The sequence below is a fragment of the Strix aluco genome, chromosome 11 (assembly GCF_031877795.1).
Source record: "Strix aluco isolate bStrAlu1 chromosome 11, bStrAlu1.hap1, whole genome shotgun sequence".
Lineage (NCBI taxonomy): Eukaryota > Metazoa > Chordata > Aves > Strigiformes > Strigidae > Strix > Strix aluco.
The window spans coordinates 8424066-8443890 of record NC_133941.1 but is presented as its reverse complement, the minus strand read 5'-3'; the positions used below and the strand labels follow the sequence as shown (position 1 = coordinate 8443890).

At 40.6% G+C, this 19825-nt stretch overlaps 1 protein-coding gene across 14 annotated transcripts in view; it reads right to left on the bottom strand.

Moving 5' to 3' along the window:
- The window catches only part of MITF (melanocyte inducing transcription factor), a 111387-nt gene that overhangs the window by 31830 nt on the left and 59732 nt on the right, over nt 1-19825 (bottom strand). For all 14 annotated transcript variants that reach the window (XM_074835987.1, XM_074835986.1, XM_074835985.1 and 11 more), the window contains one exon: nt 19317-19563. In XM_074835987.1, the coding sequence (XP_074692088.1) occupies nt 19317-19563 (247 nt within the window). The remainder of the gene's footprint in view (nt 1-19316; nt 19564-19825) is intronic.

The window sequence follows — 19825 nt, the reverse complement described above, 5'->3', positions numbered from 1 at the left end:
AGATATTTCACCTGCCCAACAGCCCAAAGCCAGTATTGATGGTCTGAAGTTATCTATTTCAGTGTGATCACAGAATAGTTTTGTATTAACAGCCTTACATGCTGCATTACAAAAAAACCCCAAACAAACAAACATCTTCTCCCAGCTTCCCTTTGCAAAGCCTTTCACAGCCCAGGCACTATCATCTGCCCTTCCTACAGCCCAAGCAACACCAACACAAGATTTACCAGACCACTCTAACACAGTTCACTATCGACTTGAAAGAGTCACACTAGAGAGGTAAAAGTATTTGTCCAACCTTATCTTTCTCCTCAGGTTGCCAAGCACGGTGTTAGCCAGTGCCAGCTTTGACTTGCAGTCACATATTTAGAGCCTGAGCAAGACTATCAGTTACATTTCATAGGGGTTACTAATCCAGCCACCGTTCCAGCCCTCAGTAAACCCTGCTAGACCTGCACAACAAAGTATTTCACTTCCAGGTTTCTAGTTCACTACAAGTCTTCTAGAAAAACTGGTGTCTTTAATGACTTCACTCTACTGCATTTCCCATGGCAGAGAAAAGGTGTAGAACACCGACCCTTGTCCCCAGCCAGGCCTTGACAGGTCAGACTACTACTTAAAATCACATCAACATTTGCATGTGCAAAGGATTTAGAGATTCTGGGTCTATTTCTAGAGCCCACACCCAAGACAGCATGCACTTTGCTATACAAAAGGAGGAACATCAAGTTTTTCCTCAAGTCTTGCAATGCCTTGAGGAGGCACAGTCTCCACAGGTGAGAAAGAGCATCCTATCTACAACTGTTTTTTCTCAGGTTGCTCATTATTGTTCATTTGTCAAATGTGAAGAATGCAAATGGAACTAGGTAAAAATAATGGCATCTTTCATAGAAAATGACCAAAGGAGAAAACAGAAATCAGTTTTATACAAGATGTTGAGTAAAAAGTAACCAGAGCTAAGTTTAAAACAGAAAGAGAAACAGCATGCGTTGACTTCAAAATAAAAATGCTTATTACCAACTTCCTAGAGATGTAGAGTTCCACACAGAGAGAATGGGACAGGTTGTTTGCTTTTCAAGACTTGAGTCTCCATGCCAAAAGCAGATTTTAATGCAGTAAATCTACTTTGCCTCTGCATGGACTTGTCTTAATGTGTGTCATGCAACACTGACTTTTCACAGGTGAAATTTAAGCTAAAATAGGCTATTTTGCCACAACTGTAAATAAAAGTTAAAAGAAAGGGAAAAACCCCAACCTGTTACTTTCCTAAATTTTGAAAACCCATACCCTCAACACTGGTCTCATTTGTCACTATGAGGTTTGTGAAAGGTTGCTCAATTTTATAGCATGAGACACAGTTTTGAGCCAAGATAACTTCCAATGTTGAGGAATGTAATCTTCGGCACTTTGTGGCTAAGCAAGAAGAGAGTGTGATTTAAAAGTCTTTCAAATCCACAACGCTAGCTTGTGAGAAAGAAGTGCTGTTCAGAATATTGCCTGTGGACTACTTAAGTATTTATTTACAAAATTTCAACATTCAGCACTGAAACACAAGATAGGGACAGAAATGTAAAGATGGCACTAGATCAAAATATATCAAATACCCAAAAGCCACAAACAGAAACAGTTGTATCCTTCTCTTTTTTAACTAAAGCTATATGTAAACTCAAATGCAATTCTTGCATTATTATATTCAAGGGTAAAAACCTCCCCACTTTGAAGGCACATTGCACGTTAGAAGGACATCACAGAATCATAGAATAGTTTGGGTTGGAAGCGGTCTTTAAAGGTCATTTAGTCCAACTTCTACATCTTGTTGCATACGTGTCTAAAAATGGTCTAGGTTAAAGACTGCTACTCTCACTGTTCACATAATTACATGGGGACTGTGAGGTTGGCAGCATGCTCTCAAGGTCACTTACAAAGCACATATCAAGAACATGCCACTAATCACGACCCCAATGTGAAGACATAAATATACCAAACCCAACCAGTGTCACGCAGTGCGTGCTGGAACAGCTTGGCCTGTGCATCTACTGAAAAGCCTTCCTAACGAAACTTTTAAAAGAAACATTCAAAAATAAGAGTGAAAATAATTTCGAAAGGACCATTTATTTTAACAAACCACTGGGCAACACACTGGCTACAGTACAAAGGACACTTGTTCTGGAACAGTCCTGTTTTGAGGCTATCCACTTTACAACAAAGACACCGTGCCACAAGAAGAAGTTAGTAAGAGAATGAAGATTTTGTTAATTCACAACAGTTTTACGCTGCTAACATGCCCTGAGCTTCTACATGTCACAGTTAATAAAGAATTAGAAAGACTTAGCTGGGCTCTTTACCACTTTGCCTACAGCCGATGACGTCTCATGTCAGCCCCAATATGGAAGGCTTGAATAAGCAGAAGAATAAAGCAGTCTAGATACATCCATTTTATTCACACTACTAATATGATCATTAGACACAGCCTAAAATAATAATAAATCGCTGACTTCATTTAAGTGAAGGGAAGGCAAGCTGGCTTACCACCGAACTCCTTGATTTTTATCCTTCTGCTCAACGAGCTGTGATGTTATTTATGACTGTATTAAAACCTACTGAGTTATAATAAAACAGTTTCAGTACCTCAGAGTGCTTGATCATCATGTTCGCTAATGTAAGATAATCCAAGTCACCTTCATGCAAACTCAACTGGCTATGATCTGAAGCATTCTGCTAAATACCAGAATTAGGATTTTCTGGGGGACTTTGGCAAGCTACAAAGGTGGGTACACACCTTGTACTGGGTGGCAAGTCACCACTCTGGAGGAGAATTAACCCAGGGGGCCAAACTGATGCCATGGAGCATCAAAACTGAAAGTCAGCGCTGTCAAGGTTACTTTTGAACGGGGGTGGCTCTTCCTAGGCAGTAGAGTGCTAATGTCAGACACTTCCATTAGGCTGCATTACATCTTTTACTTCCTGACATCTCACTCACAAAGTAGGTGCTACAGCAGACATCACAGTAGCCACAAGAGATTAAAGGTAACATCAGTAAGAAATTAAGTATGTTTATTCTACTCTAATTTTAAACCCAGAAACCACAATAGAACTCATCGGTTTAGTTATTTCTTAGCTAAAGGAATGGTGCCATAATACTTCTGGAACACAAAGACATATTTAAGGCAAACAACCATTAGGTTGCATGACCTCACCTCTACACCCCATGATCTTATTCCCACAACAGTCAGACAGTAGCTATCGTCTGGCTCCCAGAAAAAACGAGACTAGCATTGGCTCATTTCTTAAACAAGGATGCCAACATTTCAGTCCTTTCAAGATCTCAGGCCTTACATACATAGAGACATAGCATCACGATCTATTTTATACTTAAAAAAACAACATCCAGCCACTCAGCCATTTTTGTAACCTTCCCCACACCTGCCTCTCCATGTCTTCCAGAGATGAGCTGTTGAAAACCCTTCTACTCATGTTATTTCACATATGGTAGGCAAATAATTAGTTACACTGTGAAATGAGAAGCTCCTCTCCACATAAGTGACCCTTGATCAAGCCAGAGGATGGGGCGCTTGCAGGACCATCACCTCAACCAGTCAAACTTTTTGACAAAAACCAAGTTAGCTGTCAGTAGCCCTCTTTATATTGCAGTTGTAACAAAAAACTGCAGTCACGATCATTACTTCAACAGATACTGCACAAGCATGTTCCTTATCACAAAAACTTAAGGACTGTGAAAAATAGGTTATATAAAAAGATAGTCTAAACTTCTGCTGTGATGCTCTTCCAGCATATACACATACCCTGGCACAGCAGCATTTTCAGCATGTGAGCACATATAAGACCTCCAGCCTGCAAAAGACTACAAGCCCTTGGATTCTCTGCTGCATGGAGTCCTACAAAGGTTGGGGTTAGGGCTCTTTCTGCAGGACTGAAATCACATTTTGTTACATGATACCAGACAAATTCCACCTTCCCAAACAGCTTACAGAAAACTCTTTTCAAGGGTTTCATCTGAACTTCAAAAAAGCACAAGCCAACAACTCACCAGGAGAGGCACATTCACAAAACACAAAGAAGAGTGTGTGTTATCATTCCAGCTCTCCAAAGGTTAGTTGCAAATATGAAACACCAAGAAACTCAGAAGTAATAGTTTTGTCAGAAGATCAAAACATCTTTTGAGAAAGAAATTCAGGGCCTCCAGGCTTGGTCTCAGAAGAATCCTATTTTAAACCGCACTTGACCCACACTAACGTAACCCTTCAAATGCTATTACAAGAACAGAACTATGTTCACAAGAGGAAACAGACATAGTATCTTCTACTAAAGCCATATTTATTTATGTAAAAAATCATGCATCTCCTTTTAACACTGAAAAAAATACAAACAATGTGACATGTATTTTATAATACACCTCTCATCACTGACTGATAACATACACAAAGTTTTAGCTACCCAAGAAATAGTACGGAAACGTAACACAATTCAGGGTAACCAGATGCTAGAGTTAGAAGGATGTAATTAGAGATTAGATGTGGATTAACTAGATCCTAACTCAGTCTTCCCCATCTTCCTCACCCTTTCTTAAACTTCAAGTATAAACCCATTTTAGCATGTCACTACTTCACAGGATGGAATAAATATTTTTAGATATCTTAATGCTTCAAAAATGCAAATAAACTCACACTTAGCAGTTTATTTTAAATGAAATAAAGTTTGAACAGAGGAAAAGTAGAAGTTTGGGGAGTTTTTAACATCTGCTAGGAGCCAGAGGAGATACCAGTACATGCACGACAGCAAACAGCTGCGTTTTGACAATGGCAGCTAGAGTTGCCGCTGGTCCCAAGGACACCACAGCTAGCTGTGCATCCTCAAGCAGCGCAGTGCGAGATGTGGGACCCTGCAGGGGAATGGTTCAGAGCACTACATGCATTTCAAGTCATTGATGTCAGACCAGCTCTAGTCTGCTCTTACAGGCTGAACTTCCAGTAGTGGCTGGAGAACATGAGGCCTTCTCGTTTCACTTCCTCTGACAAGAATCTAATTAGTACTCATCAACAGCACTGGGCAAAAATAAGCTAACATGTAGTAAGTGGGGGCAACTGGGAATTTACTTCAAAAGCATATTGCTTGCTCCACGCTAAAGGCAGAGCTGACCTGAGAAGGTGCCGGTATGGATGTCCAGCTGCTTGTTCTTGCCCTACCACATCAGCTCACTGCTTTTAGCCCTCAGTTATGCAGGTACAGCTGCCTGCAGGGCTACACTGATCCACGCAATCAAAACCACTAAGCTGATTAAAAGAAAAAAGTCACTTTTCCAAAAACAGGTCTTTTTTTAAATCCCAAACTGCCTCTGTAGTCCCACATAATTTTTAGTGTGGCCCCACAAATGCACATACTGGTGCAACCACGCGAGCAGCAACTACCAGGGCTGCAAGGGACATCATCAGCCACCTTTGCTTCCAGAGTCAATGTATCATGGAACCACACCAAAAAAAAAAAAAAAAAAAAAAAAAAAAGGCACAAATAGGGAATTGGTTGAGTAACAGACAAAGCTGCTTCTGCTTTACCCCATCTGGTGGCCTATTGCTTATATACAGCTGGTAGCAATAGCTATTTAGGCATGTTATCTGGAATTGCACGGCTACTAGAGAAGAAAATGCATAGTTGAATTAACTGTGTTCCTCTAATAGTTATCTGTTGTTACTCTCTGGGTCCCGTGGCAGTCAGCACATTCCTCACTCCGCATCCAAAGAGGAGCGTCTAGACACTGTGTGCTCAGATCACACAGAGCCATCAAGATCCAACTCTGTTCTCACAGCCTGCCACTCTTAACCAAAGCAGATAAATGGAATTAACAAATTTTCTTGGAGAAGGTGCAAGTTCAGACAGAAGGGTTTTCTAAGGATAAGTCCTGGGAAGAGGCAGAAGCCCTGGCTGGAAGCTTTTCCCTCATTACTTACATTAAACACCGCAGGGACAGGCAGAAGGCAATTCTGAACAGTGAGCCATGTAGGAAGCAGCACTTTGCCTAGAGCAGCCACTTATTGAATAGGCAGCACTCTAGAGCAGAAGGCATCACTTTTCCTCCTTCAAAAAGCCAATGTACATTAGAAAAGGATAAACTCCTTTGAAAAGCCACAGTAGCATGATTAAATACTATTCTTCCTTTTACACAGCAAATCATACAAGGCTGAACCCTTAAGGAATATATGAACTTTCATGTGAATGGAGCACATTAACTGCCATGCAATGAATGGTGCCTGTGGTCCACAATTCATTTCCTTTTGGAAACCAGAGAGGATAGAAAGCTTACAATTGCTACACACAAGTGCTGACTCATTCAAAGTCATTTTACTCCTTCCCTCAACAAACTGTTCCTTTGAGATCCAGGCTGGTGGGAGACAGGAAACAGAACTGTAAAATAGTCAAATTAACAGTACAGGAAAACAGTATTAGACTGCTCAAAGACCGACTTTTCAATCAATAAGTTATGATACTATAGATGACTGGTGTATTTTTTTTAGAGAGAAGTCTCACTTCTCAGAATTTTCTGTTTAACAAGACAAGAATTAACATTAAAGCACTGTTTAACAAGGCAGGAATTCACTGTAAAGCAGTTCCTGAAATGCTAACATCACTTCAACAGAACAGCCCTACTTCACATGAGGCTGTAGCAGCACTAAAACTATCTCTGCCCCCACAGCAAAAACAAGCTGTCTCACCAAAAGCAGGTTTATTGGTACAGCTGCTACAAGGACAGCGATGCTGATTAAGGGCAATGGCTCTCTGGATCCCTGATATGGGTAAACTGGAATAAGTCTTTCCTGAGAATACCACACTCTGTAGACAGGACTCCCAAAATCCAGAAGAAAAAAATCCCACCCACCTAAAGAAGAAACACAAGCACAGCCTTAGGTAGTGAGTAGCAATCTTAAAGACAAGGTTTAATGTGCTGCCTATAGGTACTTGTCAGGATATTTATAAAGATCTGGGGTAGGCAGATAGGCTGTTTTCTACACCTCAGTCTTGAAATAGGTTCCTTTCAAAGATGGGATTTTTTTTTTTTTTTAAGAATTTCCATTAGTTGCCTGTTTATGTCTTCCTCTGAAAAGAACAGAAAGTTTTAATTCATAGCCAACCATTAAGTCCATAAACTGAATTTTGATGGTTTCAACCAGGAATTTCCTAGTGATTTTTAGGAAGCCTGAAATACAAGTTTTGATTCACCCCCCTGACATACAAACTTCCTCTTGAATTCATAAATTTTTTTTGATTCTAAGTCAGAATAACTTCTGGTTCAAAACCACTACCAGCATATTTTAATATAACAGTTTACTGTCAAGGCCTTTCATTGTAACTGGGAAAGAAAAAGAAACGTCAGTGCTAGAGAGGGAAAAATGCTCTAAAACTCACTTAGGATTTTCTGGAGCTTGCAGCAATGAACCCTTCGGCCCAGACCTCTTAAAAACACTTGGGTGCCTGACTGCTGCTGAAACTCCAAGCTCAGCTGCAGCGACAGCTCCCAACACCACTGTATTTCAGGAGCCATAGCACTCATGGCCTGTGATGCTTTTTGGCAAGTGGATCTGCCACTCTCCATGCCCAAGAGGAAAGGATAGATAGATAAATACAAGGAGTACACTGCTCCAAGACAGAAAAACAGCTCTTTAAAACACTGGTTTCTTTAAACACCCAAGATGCATTCCTGCTGATGTCAATGTGTTCATTTGGAGATACGACACCGATTCCAGCCAAGTTGGTAACAAAAACGCTGTTGTCAGAAGCCAGGGCTTCCAAGTAGGTGGGTTGCCTGAAAACAGGTAATGGCTTCCAGGTTGTGTAAGCCACATTAATTTAGAAATATAGTAATATTTACTACTTTTTTTCCAGACAGCTGTCACATACCTCTTCAAATGGTTTTTCTTTCACTAGCTCACATCATCTACAAAAATCAGGATTTGTAGCATAAAAGAGGAAGAGGGCTATAATTTAACAGAATACAGTTGTGTCTTACATAGCTTTGAGGATCGGGAATGTTCAGTGGGAAACATGCTCCAGTTTTATCGCTTAAGCTTTTTTAGTACTCTAGTCTTACTTGTTAAGCAGGTTTATTACTTCTACTGGATGCCAGTAGAGGGTTTATTTAGAAGAGGCAGCCTGTCTTTCACAGACTTTCTAGCAGTAATTGGTTTTCACATGTAATAACTATTACTACAGCATTTAACTGGTTAATGGCTTAAAGATACCTCTGGGACATTAGTTGGTGAAAATAAAATACAGTAATACAAGCAAACAAGACAATTAGAATAATGTGTCAAACCAGTTTTGAACACCTGAGCCTTCATCAGATAAAGGAATAGTCTAGAAAAACGACTTCCCCAGCAGCTTAGAGCTTTCCCATGAAAACACACACTCTTGGAAACCCTAATGCCATCTGCTGAGAGATTATGAAAGTGCAACCCAATGAATGACATACCTGAATGTGTTCTCAGTGCTTCCAAGCATTTCATGTACTATTTCAATTACTGTAATATTGACATTGAAATGCATACTGCTCATGATCAAGTTCAAAAGGAAAAAAATATCTGCTTGAATTGTATAAGTTACCCAAGAATTTTCAAAGAACTAGCTGAAACTTCAAGTATTGATCTTCAGCAAGTCAAGGACACTAAGTCACAGAGGTCCATAACAAAATATTGTTCCAGTATGCTAAAAAGATGAGAATATGATGTGGGAAGCCCGAACTATTAATTTGGCATAGACAATCTAACTTCGCAAAAACACTGGTATTAAATAGAGTTGTGTTTGTTGTTTTTTGTTTTTGTTGTTGGGGTTTTTTGTTTGTTTGTTTGGGGGGGCTGGGGTGGGGGTTTTTTTTTAAAGATACTGGATTTTCTGCTCCACATCATTGCAAGCTAGAAAAAACATACCTAGCTCTAAGTCAACTTAAACTATCAAAGTTCATTAACAAGTCTCAAAATAATAAACAAGTGGGTAACTGGCATCCAGTGGACATGCTTCTAGTCACAACTTGCAGGGTTGAGCTGTTACCCCAATACCCCAGTGCTCTCTCTGCAGACAGCAAGTTATTGTAGTAGTTGGTAACAAAAGAATTGCTGAGAACTAAAGGCTGGCAGAGTAATAATTCCACAAGGCCAGGTTTTGGGTCTTTTTTTTTATTTTTAATTTACCATCTGCCAAACATACAAAAGTAGACACTCAGTTCTGCTGGGTCACACCAGCAAGTAACAAAGACAAGCTCCCCCAGTCTAAGTACTATCCCAGGGGATACAAAGGGGATGTATGGAAGACAAGCGAAGAGGATGTTTTTTCTTATTTGCACTGAAACACTGTATCCAATTCTTCCCCAGACACTACTGATGGGCTGGGAGAAGTTCAGAAAAATTCTAAGGGTTTCAAGATCTGGCAAGCCTACCACAAGCGTAAGGTTAGCACAGCCTGCTTTTCCTCTAGCCCACAACAGTTTCAGCAGTGTTGCAATCCGCGTCTGACATTAATTATTAAAGGAAGATTTACAGTAATAGTAACTTAATTCTTTTAAGTCAGACAGACAGACCTAACCAGATCCACTGGCCAGCAGCTGTTGATTTAACAAATTCAAAGTGGAGGCTGCCATACAGAGATATTCTCCCAGAAAAGTGAAAAGAAGGGTATTGATCCAGTTCTAGCCTGATCCTCTCATTTGACTAATGCTATTCCTACCTATAATGAAAAAGAAAGAACGCTGCACGAATATTCTCCTAAGCAAATACAAACCAGATGAGTTCTGTCCTCAATTCAGAGAAAATTTCCACTACAAGCACTGAAGAGATGCATTACTAAAATGAATCACTTTGCTCAAAGAACAAGACATGAAGTTGGCACATATTTCTGAGAGATAAATGGTTAAAGCAGTTACCCATTTCCTCAACTGGACAAGTACTACTATTGTAAAGTCCATATTCAGCTGAATTCCATCAGGCCATGCTTTCTTAACACAATCCGACATGTACCTCTTCAAGATCTTGGATTTTTTTTTCCTCCTCTCTGCCTCTCAGTAGTAGACACTAGAAAAAAAATACACCCAAAAAGCCAAATGGTAATCCAAACACAAGCTAATATTTAATTATCAAGTTGGGGAGACTGATGACAGGACTGAATAATTCATTGTTTTTAAAAAAAAAAACAAAACACACTTGCCAGGTCCTTTACAGACAACACAATACTGTTTTTTGTTTCAAGTTCATAACTTGGCTCTTAAAGTAGTTGATAATGAACCAGCAGGCATTATTTTAAATCAACCAGTTTTATTAAATGAGCCAGAAAGGAAAGAGGCAGGGCTAATTACCAACATTCCTTGATGAATTACCTAGCGGTGTGTGGTAAATCTTCGGCCGTCTTTGTCTTTATCCCCAAATTTATCCCTTACTTATTTCTCAAGAGGTTAAAGGACATGGGGCTAATTAAGGAACCAATCCAATGACAGACAGAATCATTCAAGGTAAGGCTGGTTTTTACTCTTTCAAGCTTTTGCATCTCTGCCTGGTACTTCTTAATCTAATTTTTTTAAAAAAGAAAAAAATATTACTGCTGGGGAGGGGGAGGAAAAGTGCTAATCTTGTCACGGTCAGGCAGGTTGAAATTGCCATGCAGTGCTGGGCAAAATGCTACATATTTGTAATTTAGCCAATAAGAAATTCCTTAAGCCTCTCTTGAATGGCAGGAATGTCTCCAGCTTGTCACTTTGAATTCGCTCACTACACAGGTTCAGCGTCTCAGAGAATAATTCTGCCAAACTAGCTGAAGAACTGAAATATTTGCGAGTACACATAATACGTAAAGATTACTTTAAGCAGATCTGAATTTTCACATTTAAAATTTAATGTCTATCAAGGGTGTCAACGGAGACCTCCCTAGACCTCCACCCAACTCCCCCAGTCTCCAGCGCTGCGTGTGGCTCCAGGCATTATTTTCTGCCAAATTAAGCTGTGGAAGCAACAAGCACAACTGCAGTGATCAGCACTGACTCTCTTCATACTTCTTTGGCTCAACCAGGAAAGTGGAATAAGGTGCTTTTTAAATTAACATTGACTGAAAAAGGACTAAATACAAGCTGTTAAATCTGCTAGCTGGTGGGATCAGAGCCTCATCGATGTTTTTAATACCCAGAACTACGGGCACCTACAAATCTTTGGGAAGATAAACTCATCTTCTGCAGCTCCGAAACAGCTACTGACACGTGATGAACCACTATTTTCCCAAGGTCTGGTAACTCAGCCATCAGATAATATGGCTAGACCATGAAGGAAAAGAAGAGTGCTTAGAAACTGTAAAAGAATAAACTTAGCAAGCTCTCTTTAACTTCATGGATGTTGTCACACCAGCAGGAAGACAGCAAATCCTCAAGACCACCAACTAGGGTATAAACCAGCAAGAACCTTCTAAAAGGCAATCAGAGCTTGGACTTCCAGATGCTTGTATCATTTAGTGTGAATATATCTTTATTTCCTCCATGTCAAAAATGTTATTTCAAACTATCAGGTAACTACTGTGAACTTGCAGGGCAAGAGCTCTATGATAAGGAGCAGTTTCTCAGCTACCTTTACCCTCTGGTCTGTTACCTGTGCACCCTGCTCACAGCACCATTTGCCCAGGAACTACTCTAGCCCCACAGCAGCACAATTCAGCAGCAGCACTGTTTGTCCCACAACTCTGGGAGCTGTATTTTGTGTCACAGAGACCACAGCTGAAGATCCAAGATCAGACATCTCCATCAGCAACAGCATTTCTCTCAAGAGCTAGGCAACAGATGTATTGTCATCCATAGGAAAAGGACATTTGGGACAAAGGGTTAAAGTAGTGTTTTGCACTAGCAGTCAAGCAGTCAGATACTTGTACACCTAAGCATGTTGCCCCCTTGAATTCCATGCATTTTTAACGTCTAATAACCCAGGTGTTAAGCAAGAGTTTACATTTTACCTCTATTAATAACCACAGACATCTAGCACCAGTGTTTGTTTTGAAATAGCTTTCAACCCACTAAGTAAGCAAAAGAGTTAAGGCCTGAAAGATACTTTTACTTACATGAAGGCTTAGGAGACAAGGCAGGCTTTAGTGGTTCTGTAGCTAAATGCAAGTTTTTCTTTATGAAGAATTTGCTGTAGGCTTAAACTATGTATACCAGAGTCACGGAGTGTAAGTAACCTCAGTTTAAATCTTCTATCTGTAGTTCACCAAGACTCAGTCTGGCAAATCACTTGTTTGTAAGTTCTCGATTGCAAATACACGCCATGCTTACATAACGTACCGACACACACCACTATCTACCATTGTCGGGTTAGATTAAATTAACTTTTAATCAGATAAACACGTCCACAAACACACATTTGCTGTAGCAGATGCTACCACGCATTTATCTTGACATCCCATTGTTCCTGTTCTTCAGAACCATGAGATAAGTCCCCTATACAATGAAGTTTTATGGTTAATTATTACACCAAGAACACTATTGCTAACTGCACAGCCTTCCCTGCTAGGCAGGACTGCATTACCACCACAGGTCACTCTGTAATAAGCACACTGGAAAAGAACTAGGAGGAGGTATTTTTTGATACATGTCCATAGTCATTAACATCACTCAGAAGGCATGCTTGGCATTTCAAAAATGAAGAAATACAGGGTATCTGATGCAAAGAGCTTATCGTGGTGGCGCATTTAAAATCTGAATGAACAATGACACAAAGGTGAAGGCAGGAGGCCAGCCTGGTTGCCTGCACCCTTCCAAGCAGCGCAGCTGCAGCTGCAGTCCTGTCGACTTGGAAAAAAATGCTGTAAAGGGAAAGATGAGCACGAACTACAGCAATGGGACGGCATTAAGGAAGAGATGTATGGACCTGCTCTGGTATCAGCGGTGATCAGCCCACAATACTGCCATGAGATGGGCAAAAGCTCTTGGAATAACAACACAAGAGCGGAAACCCAGTAAACAGTATCTGGTTCTGGGCTTTGAAAAGAAGAGGTTTCAGCTTGTTTAGGACCCCAGGTGAAAGAAGAAACGCCACAATGGCAAGACGTAGCAGTAAAGAGCTGTAATTCTAGCATCAAAAGAGCAGTTAACATCTACCATGAAGACACCAATGCAGGCAGTGCAGCAGGGGGAATCTTAAGTGGGGTCCTTGGTGGCAGATAAATTTTTAAATATCCAGCATATTATAAACATTACTGTATACAAATACGCTATTCAGAGTCTGTTAATAACAAATGTTTAATATGTTTTTGTAGCCTATATTTCCATACATATGTTTTTATATACGTCACATTTTGGGGTGAACTGCCCCGTTAGCAAGGGCAGGTGCTATGTGGGAGCACAGATTCTACGGCCAGAGAGGAGAGATCTCAAGCTGCAAATCACCAAAGCAGGACCCGCCTTGTCCAGATCCCCTGGAGCAAGAGAACTGTTTGCTCACTCTCCAGAAACAAGAATGAAGGGGATGTTCACATCCTGAAAGGGACCTGTTATATCATCTGCTGGTCAGGAGACCTGCTTTTATCTTATTACCCGCAAAGCATTTATACAGTGTCCAAACCACATCTGCACCACTGCAGGAACACGACAGTTCATGCAGCAAACACCCACTGCAGGTTCTCACCCCAGCCCTCCAGGCTGTACTTTGCAGCAGTATCTGATGCGGCGCTCCCATCCCAGTATGTGCCAAATGGAAGTTACATTCTCATATCCCCAATGGCAGCAAAGGGGGAGGACGAGAGACATCGGAAGCCCTGCAGATTTCTTGTTGTGCTATTCATTTGGTGTGAAAACACTCGGAAGGAAGGGGAGGTAAACGAACCGCATCCTCAGGAGCGTTAACAAGCAGCAGCAGGGACAGGCTGGGACAGGGACCACACCATTTCACAACAACACATCCAGTTTAGGCTTCCATCCTTGTGCCATGGCCTGGTGCATCACATTAAAAACACAACAGCACAAGTGCCACGTCATGCACCAAGAAATAACATGGGGGGACACCGGGAAGAAGTGTTCACCCTCAGTTTTCTACCTTCCATCTGCTTAGTGAGACATGCAGAGGGTTGGATGTCAGCTGCCCAGCAGTAATATTTTCAATTCTGCAAGAACTGGTGATGTTTTCAAAGGAACCGATTTGCAATTCCGTGCGTCAAAGCTGGCCCTGAGTCTCCTTTCCTGACTCCTGAGGATGCTCCAGGATCTCCTCCCATGGAGCACATAAGCCTGCTCACAACAGCCACAGTTTCTGCAGTGCCACATTGTGTTTTGGGCAGGCTGGTCCAAAGTACTTAGGGGACTGTGTTATGCTTGTTCTGAACAGTCAACTTTATCCAGAAATCAGGCAAAACAATACAAACCATGCAGAGTAGCTACAACGCAATTTTTATAATGTGTTTCAGTGAGCAAACAGATGAGTCCTCTCTCCTCCCACAGCCCACTTCTCTGAATTTCTGCAATAAGTTTATTTTCTGGACCAGTACAAATTCTGTAAATAAAACTACTTTGAGGTAAGTGCACTTATCAAAGAAAAAAAAAAAAAGAAAATAGAACAATCTTCAAAGGCAAGCTTTAAATCAGCATCTCAGGTCTGACTACTTCTATCAGCTGAACTTCTCAAAGACTAACCCAAAATACAAGCACAGGATCTTGCAAGCCCTGCTTAGGAAAATAAGGCGTGATGGCTGGTACTTTCAGCCTTTAGACCGATTCCTTGCTTTTCTCCCCTGGATCTTTTATAAGTTTTAGATGAAGGAAAACTCTTAACCGTCTGTGTCTCTTAAAAGCATGTAAAGGGTGGTGAGCCTCAAGTACTGCTACAGTGCAGCTTTGGTGAAGATGCCAGAAGGACATTACATAGAACTCTGGTCATACAAGCCAGTATTTCTATCTGCTGAACAAAAAAATGCTAAAATCAGCTGTTTGGACTGACATGTAAGACTAAACTATCCTACAGAGGCTAGGGCATCGCTGCCTGTCAGAAAGGCACGGGGTTGCCCAGCTGCTGCCAGGAGCTTGGCAGGTGGGAGATCACTCACTTTAAAAGAATCCTGCAAGTTGCTTAGTAGGAAAGGAGACTGGGAGAAGGCAAGGAGGGGAGTGGAGGAGGCACTAAAGACACGAAAAGCAGAACTCAGCAACTCTATCACATCAACAGGAGATGCTCCCTAAATAACTGTCAACAGACAGCTGCTAGGACCACTGGAAAAAAGCTAATTCTGTGTTATCAAGCAGGAAGACAGTACAGATGAAGTCCGAGACAGCTATGGGGAAGCTGATTAACAGACCAGCCTCACTACAAACCAAGAGCACATTCTCTTGATTTCTAATAGCCAAGGATTTCAGCACATTTAACAAATGTAATTCCACAAGGTATGGGATTAATAGCAGTAATATTTTGCAACTGGATGACTGAGGAACAGAAGGACTAACCAATCATCAGGCCTCCGTGACTGCAGGCAGGAACCTGATGCACGACCTCCTCAAGTCCTGGACTAACCCTGCTTACAGAAATGCAGCAACCAGTTCCCAGAGATCAGCTCTGGAATACTAAAGTTGTTACCAGCAGCAGCACTTCTGCTCCAACAGGTAAGGACTCCCACCAGACAAGAGAATTAATTGCAATCAACAACAACAAAAAGAACAGCTTCTTAATATCAATTAAGTATACAAAACTAAAATACACCTCTATGGAAGAAGCTACTCCATAAAACAACCTACTGAAGACATCGTAAGATGTCTTTGCAAAGAAGTTAACTCTCTTAAATAAAAATATAAACTTACTTTGTACCTCAGAAATGGATCTTGATCCAACATTGATAGGGCTTGGAACTACTCTCAAGGATCAACATTTTAAGTTATATACTCTTATTTCCAAGGCAGAGCAAGAAGTTGAATTGCAAGAGAAGAAACTCTTGTGACATCTCTCTGTAGTGTTAGTCATCAAACACCAACAGGAGACAGATGAGAAGGTGCTTAAAGATAAACCAGCCTTTACATCTGTGAAGCTAACATCAGCTGTGCAGGAGGATAATCGAGAGCCATAACAAATCTTCCTTTTGCTATTAGACTCGAAGGGATACTGTTTCTAATGCATTAGACCTACTCCTAGTCCATCTCTTAATTAGGCTGCACAAAGCAACACAAAATTGGAATTCCAACAGGTCATTTCCTACCTTGCCAAGCTACATTACTTGGCAGAGAAGTGATGCAGTAAGAAGTCATTACTCAAGAAAATGAAATCCTATTTATTCATATGGCCTTGAGCATACACATCATGTAATTTGGAGATTCCTGTGCAATGTGACATAGATTCGTATGTATTTCTCTCTCTTTCTGTATTGTTTCCACATGAACATCTTGGAAAAAAAATGTAAATCCAAGCTCATTAACACCTCTGGCTCCTTTTTAAACTAGTCATTCCAAACTACCCCAGACATGGAAGTACTATTCTCCTTCTCACATGGTGAGATATGGGAGAAAGGGCAAGTCACACAATGTAATTAAAAACACAAAATGTTGATAAATTCAACAGGCTTGGAGTGGGGGTTTTCTGGTGCTAAATTCTAAAACAAAAAAAACAACAAAAAAAAACCTACTACATTTGGTCTTCTTTGTTTGTGAAGTAATATTCAAAAAGATCTCTTTTAAAGAAAGTTGCCTTGCAGATTAACATTTCTGAAAGTGTAAAAATCCCCTTTTTGTCTATCTCATTCTTTAAGGTCACTAAATCCAGACCATCTGGATAATAAAGTTACCAACTTAGTTCCCTATTTATCTAATTAAAACTTCTGTACAGCTCATATGGAAAATTTGTCTACAGCTAAAAAACAACTGAAGTGTAAAAAGCAGCTGCAGGGAAATGATGTCACCCATACAGTGTTACTGCAGGCAGAGCTGGCTGTCAGCATATCGGCACCAGGAAGATCCTGATTTATTGTTAATCTCATCTTTTGAGCCAAACGATCTATTTAAAAAAAAAATTATATGCATCTTTCAGCCAAATCCTACTCTCACTGAAGCATCAGTGGTAAATTTTCAGCAAGATCATGACTCCAAGCCTGGTATTTCGTCCTATTTTTTTTTTTTTTTGTACAGAACTGGTCCACTTTTATCAGTAAGGATAAAAGGATGAATCTTTACCTGCTTTCATCCACCAAAAACACAAGCAGCAAAACTATGCAAAGTGGTCTCTCTTGCCTCATGGGCAGAGACCAAGGGGACTTGTTTTTGCTAATTTTGACTGTTACTTAGGTAAATGCAGGTGATTAGAAGACAGGCATTATTTTGTTCCAGCAGGCAGCTCACATCGCCCAACCATCACCTTCAATGCACAAAAGGTAGTTGCTCCCAGTTATTACTTTTAATTTACAAGCCAGTTAAAGATACATTCTCTTAATTTTTTGCTCTACAGGGTCATGTACACTGCCATTTGAGCCAAAGACAAATGCAGGGGAGGTGTCCTCCCTCTCTCATCAGGAGGAAATGGGGGAGAGATATTCTTTTGCAATCCTGAAGGGCAAGGATTCAAGTTCAAGTCCTTCATGTGAAGTTCCCTAGCAATGCTCTAGCAGGGTACAGATTTGCATACAAACCCTATGATAAACCAGTTCCTAGTAACCCCATTTGTAATAACTGAGCATCACCTTCTGGCTGCAGCACCTTCTGCGTTTGTCCCTCAGAAATAGAGGGCTGCCTCCCCTCCTCTCCTATATAAAGGCAATTGTAAAATGAACAATATAGACAACTGCTAATGCTTCTTCAAGACATTAAACTCCTTCCTTATCAGTAAAATATCATGAGAAAATAAACACTTTCCTACAAGTTTTCAGAAAGGTTTAAAAAAAAAAAATCCCTAAAATTCACATCATAACAAATTAGGGTGAAAGGATGTAAAAATGTTAATATATGCTTATTTAACTAGGTGCATTACAAACAAAAAACTATTTCATAGCACCTACACATCTGCTGGATCTGAATTATAACTACAGTGTCATAACCTGGAAACAAGTTGAACAAACTGTTATACACAAACGTTGTGCATAATGCACAAGGGTTAGACAAAACAGCTCTTCCCAGTCAATTTCGGACTCCTTACTATATGCACATACGCTCAAAGTCTACCATATTTAATTTTTAACGAAAATGTGTGTGTGTGTATATATATATATGTAGAATTCAAAATTCAGCTCTTGCCCTCCTGCTCCTAGATCAACCACCACACTTGCGTATGACTCTAGTGTCCTAGTTAAGTATTAGTTCTGGCACTGTCAACACAATACCATAATGCAGATTCAATAAACAAAAGCACCCTACATTTCCTCCATAAACCCGTCACACAAACTGCTTCAAAACTCTGAGCCTGCAAGTCTATTTTAGAACTAAATCTTTGAATACGTATCATTGACATACAACAGCGAAGAGCAAACTACAAGTGGATTGTAACCAAGCTCCATTAACTTATCTAGTAAGAATATGCTTGTCAACTGAAAGCAGTTACTAAATATCAGAATGTAAAAAAAAAGATTTAGCAATAATGCAGAGCAAATAGATAACTCTTCGAAACTTACGAAAATTTTATTTTCATTAAATATGTCAGCAAATTTCTCCAAAACATTTTGCATTCTTTTACTCACACATTTCACATTGTTTTACTCTACTTGGACTTACCCAGTGCATGAAATTATCTCTTCTCTTATAGCTGTTGACGTTTTCCCTAATTAGCAAGCTACATCCCCTTTGACACAAGGATACTAACAAGCTCCTACCGTTTCCAGTAGGACAAGGAATCCAAAGCTACAAGCAAGTCATTTAAGAAAAAAAGGATTACGAAGGCTCATTGCAAGAGGCTGGAAACTCACCCGTATTTCAGATTAAGGCTTTCTGAGGAGGTCTTTTGTAATGAGTTTTGACTCCATTTTACAAAAATATTTGTTTTCTTTTAAAAACCAAAATACTGATGTGAATATCTATTAATAATTTCTTCTTTTTGAAAATAATTAAGTACTAGAAAGACGCAGAAGTGTTTTCCAAAGGGAGAAATGATGGGAACATTAGTTTTGTAACGAAACCTCCCGCCTGAGATCTCAAAGTTTAAAGAAAACAGAAAAAGTCACACAAAGGTTTTCCATTTTTCACTACCAGGACACCAAAATTAGCTGCAAATCAAGCCAGAGCGCAGGTTATTTGCAAAATTTCATTGCCAAAAATCCCTATAACCATGTTCCTATTAAATAAAGTACATTTAGATGAGCGAGAGCTCCTAAACAGAAAGGCAGAGAGACCAGCGTACCTTGAGGACCTCCATGGGTACCTGGGTGGCGGGGGGCAGGCTGGTGGGGACGCTGACGTTGATGGCAGGTGTCTGGCTGACGGGCACTCGCTGCTGCATGAACTGGGCTGCTTGCTGCTTCTGCTGCTGCTCCCGACGCTCCTGCTCCTGCATCTGCTCACGCATGAGCTGCTGGCGTAGCAGGATTCGTGAGGTCATGCTGGAGGAGCTTAAGGGAGGCTTGGAAGCGCCAGGATGCTCGGAATTGCTGTGGGAAGACCAGAGAGAGACAGCTCAGCTTCCACAAGTGCGATCGCGGCTCCAGCGGTCAGAGCTTGCAGAATTACACCAGAACGCGGGGTGGGATGGGTGAGGATACGCTGTTCCACATGAGGGGGACTTTGGAGCCGACCTACTTCAGGTACTTAGCAGCCACATTAGGCTGCCTTAACTTGACTGCAGCTAACCATTTCCAAACGCCAATGTCCAGCTGTAAAGAGCTATTCGCTATTTCAATTTTTACAGCAACC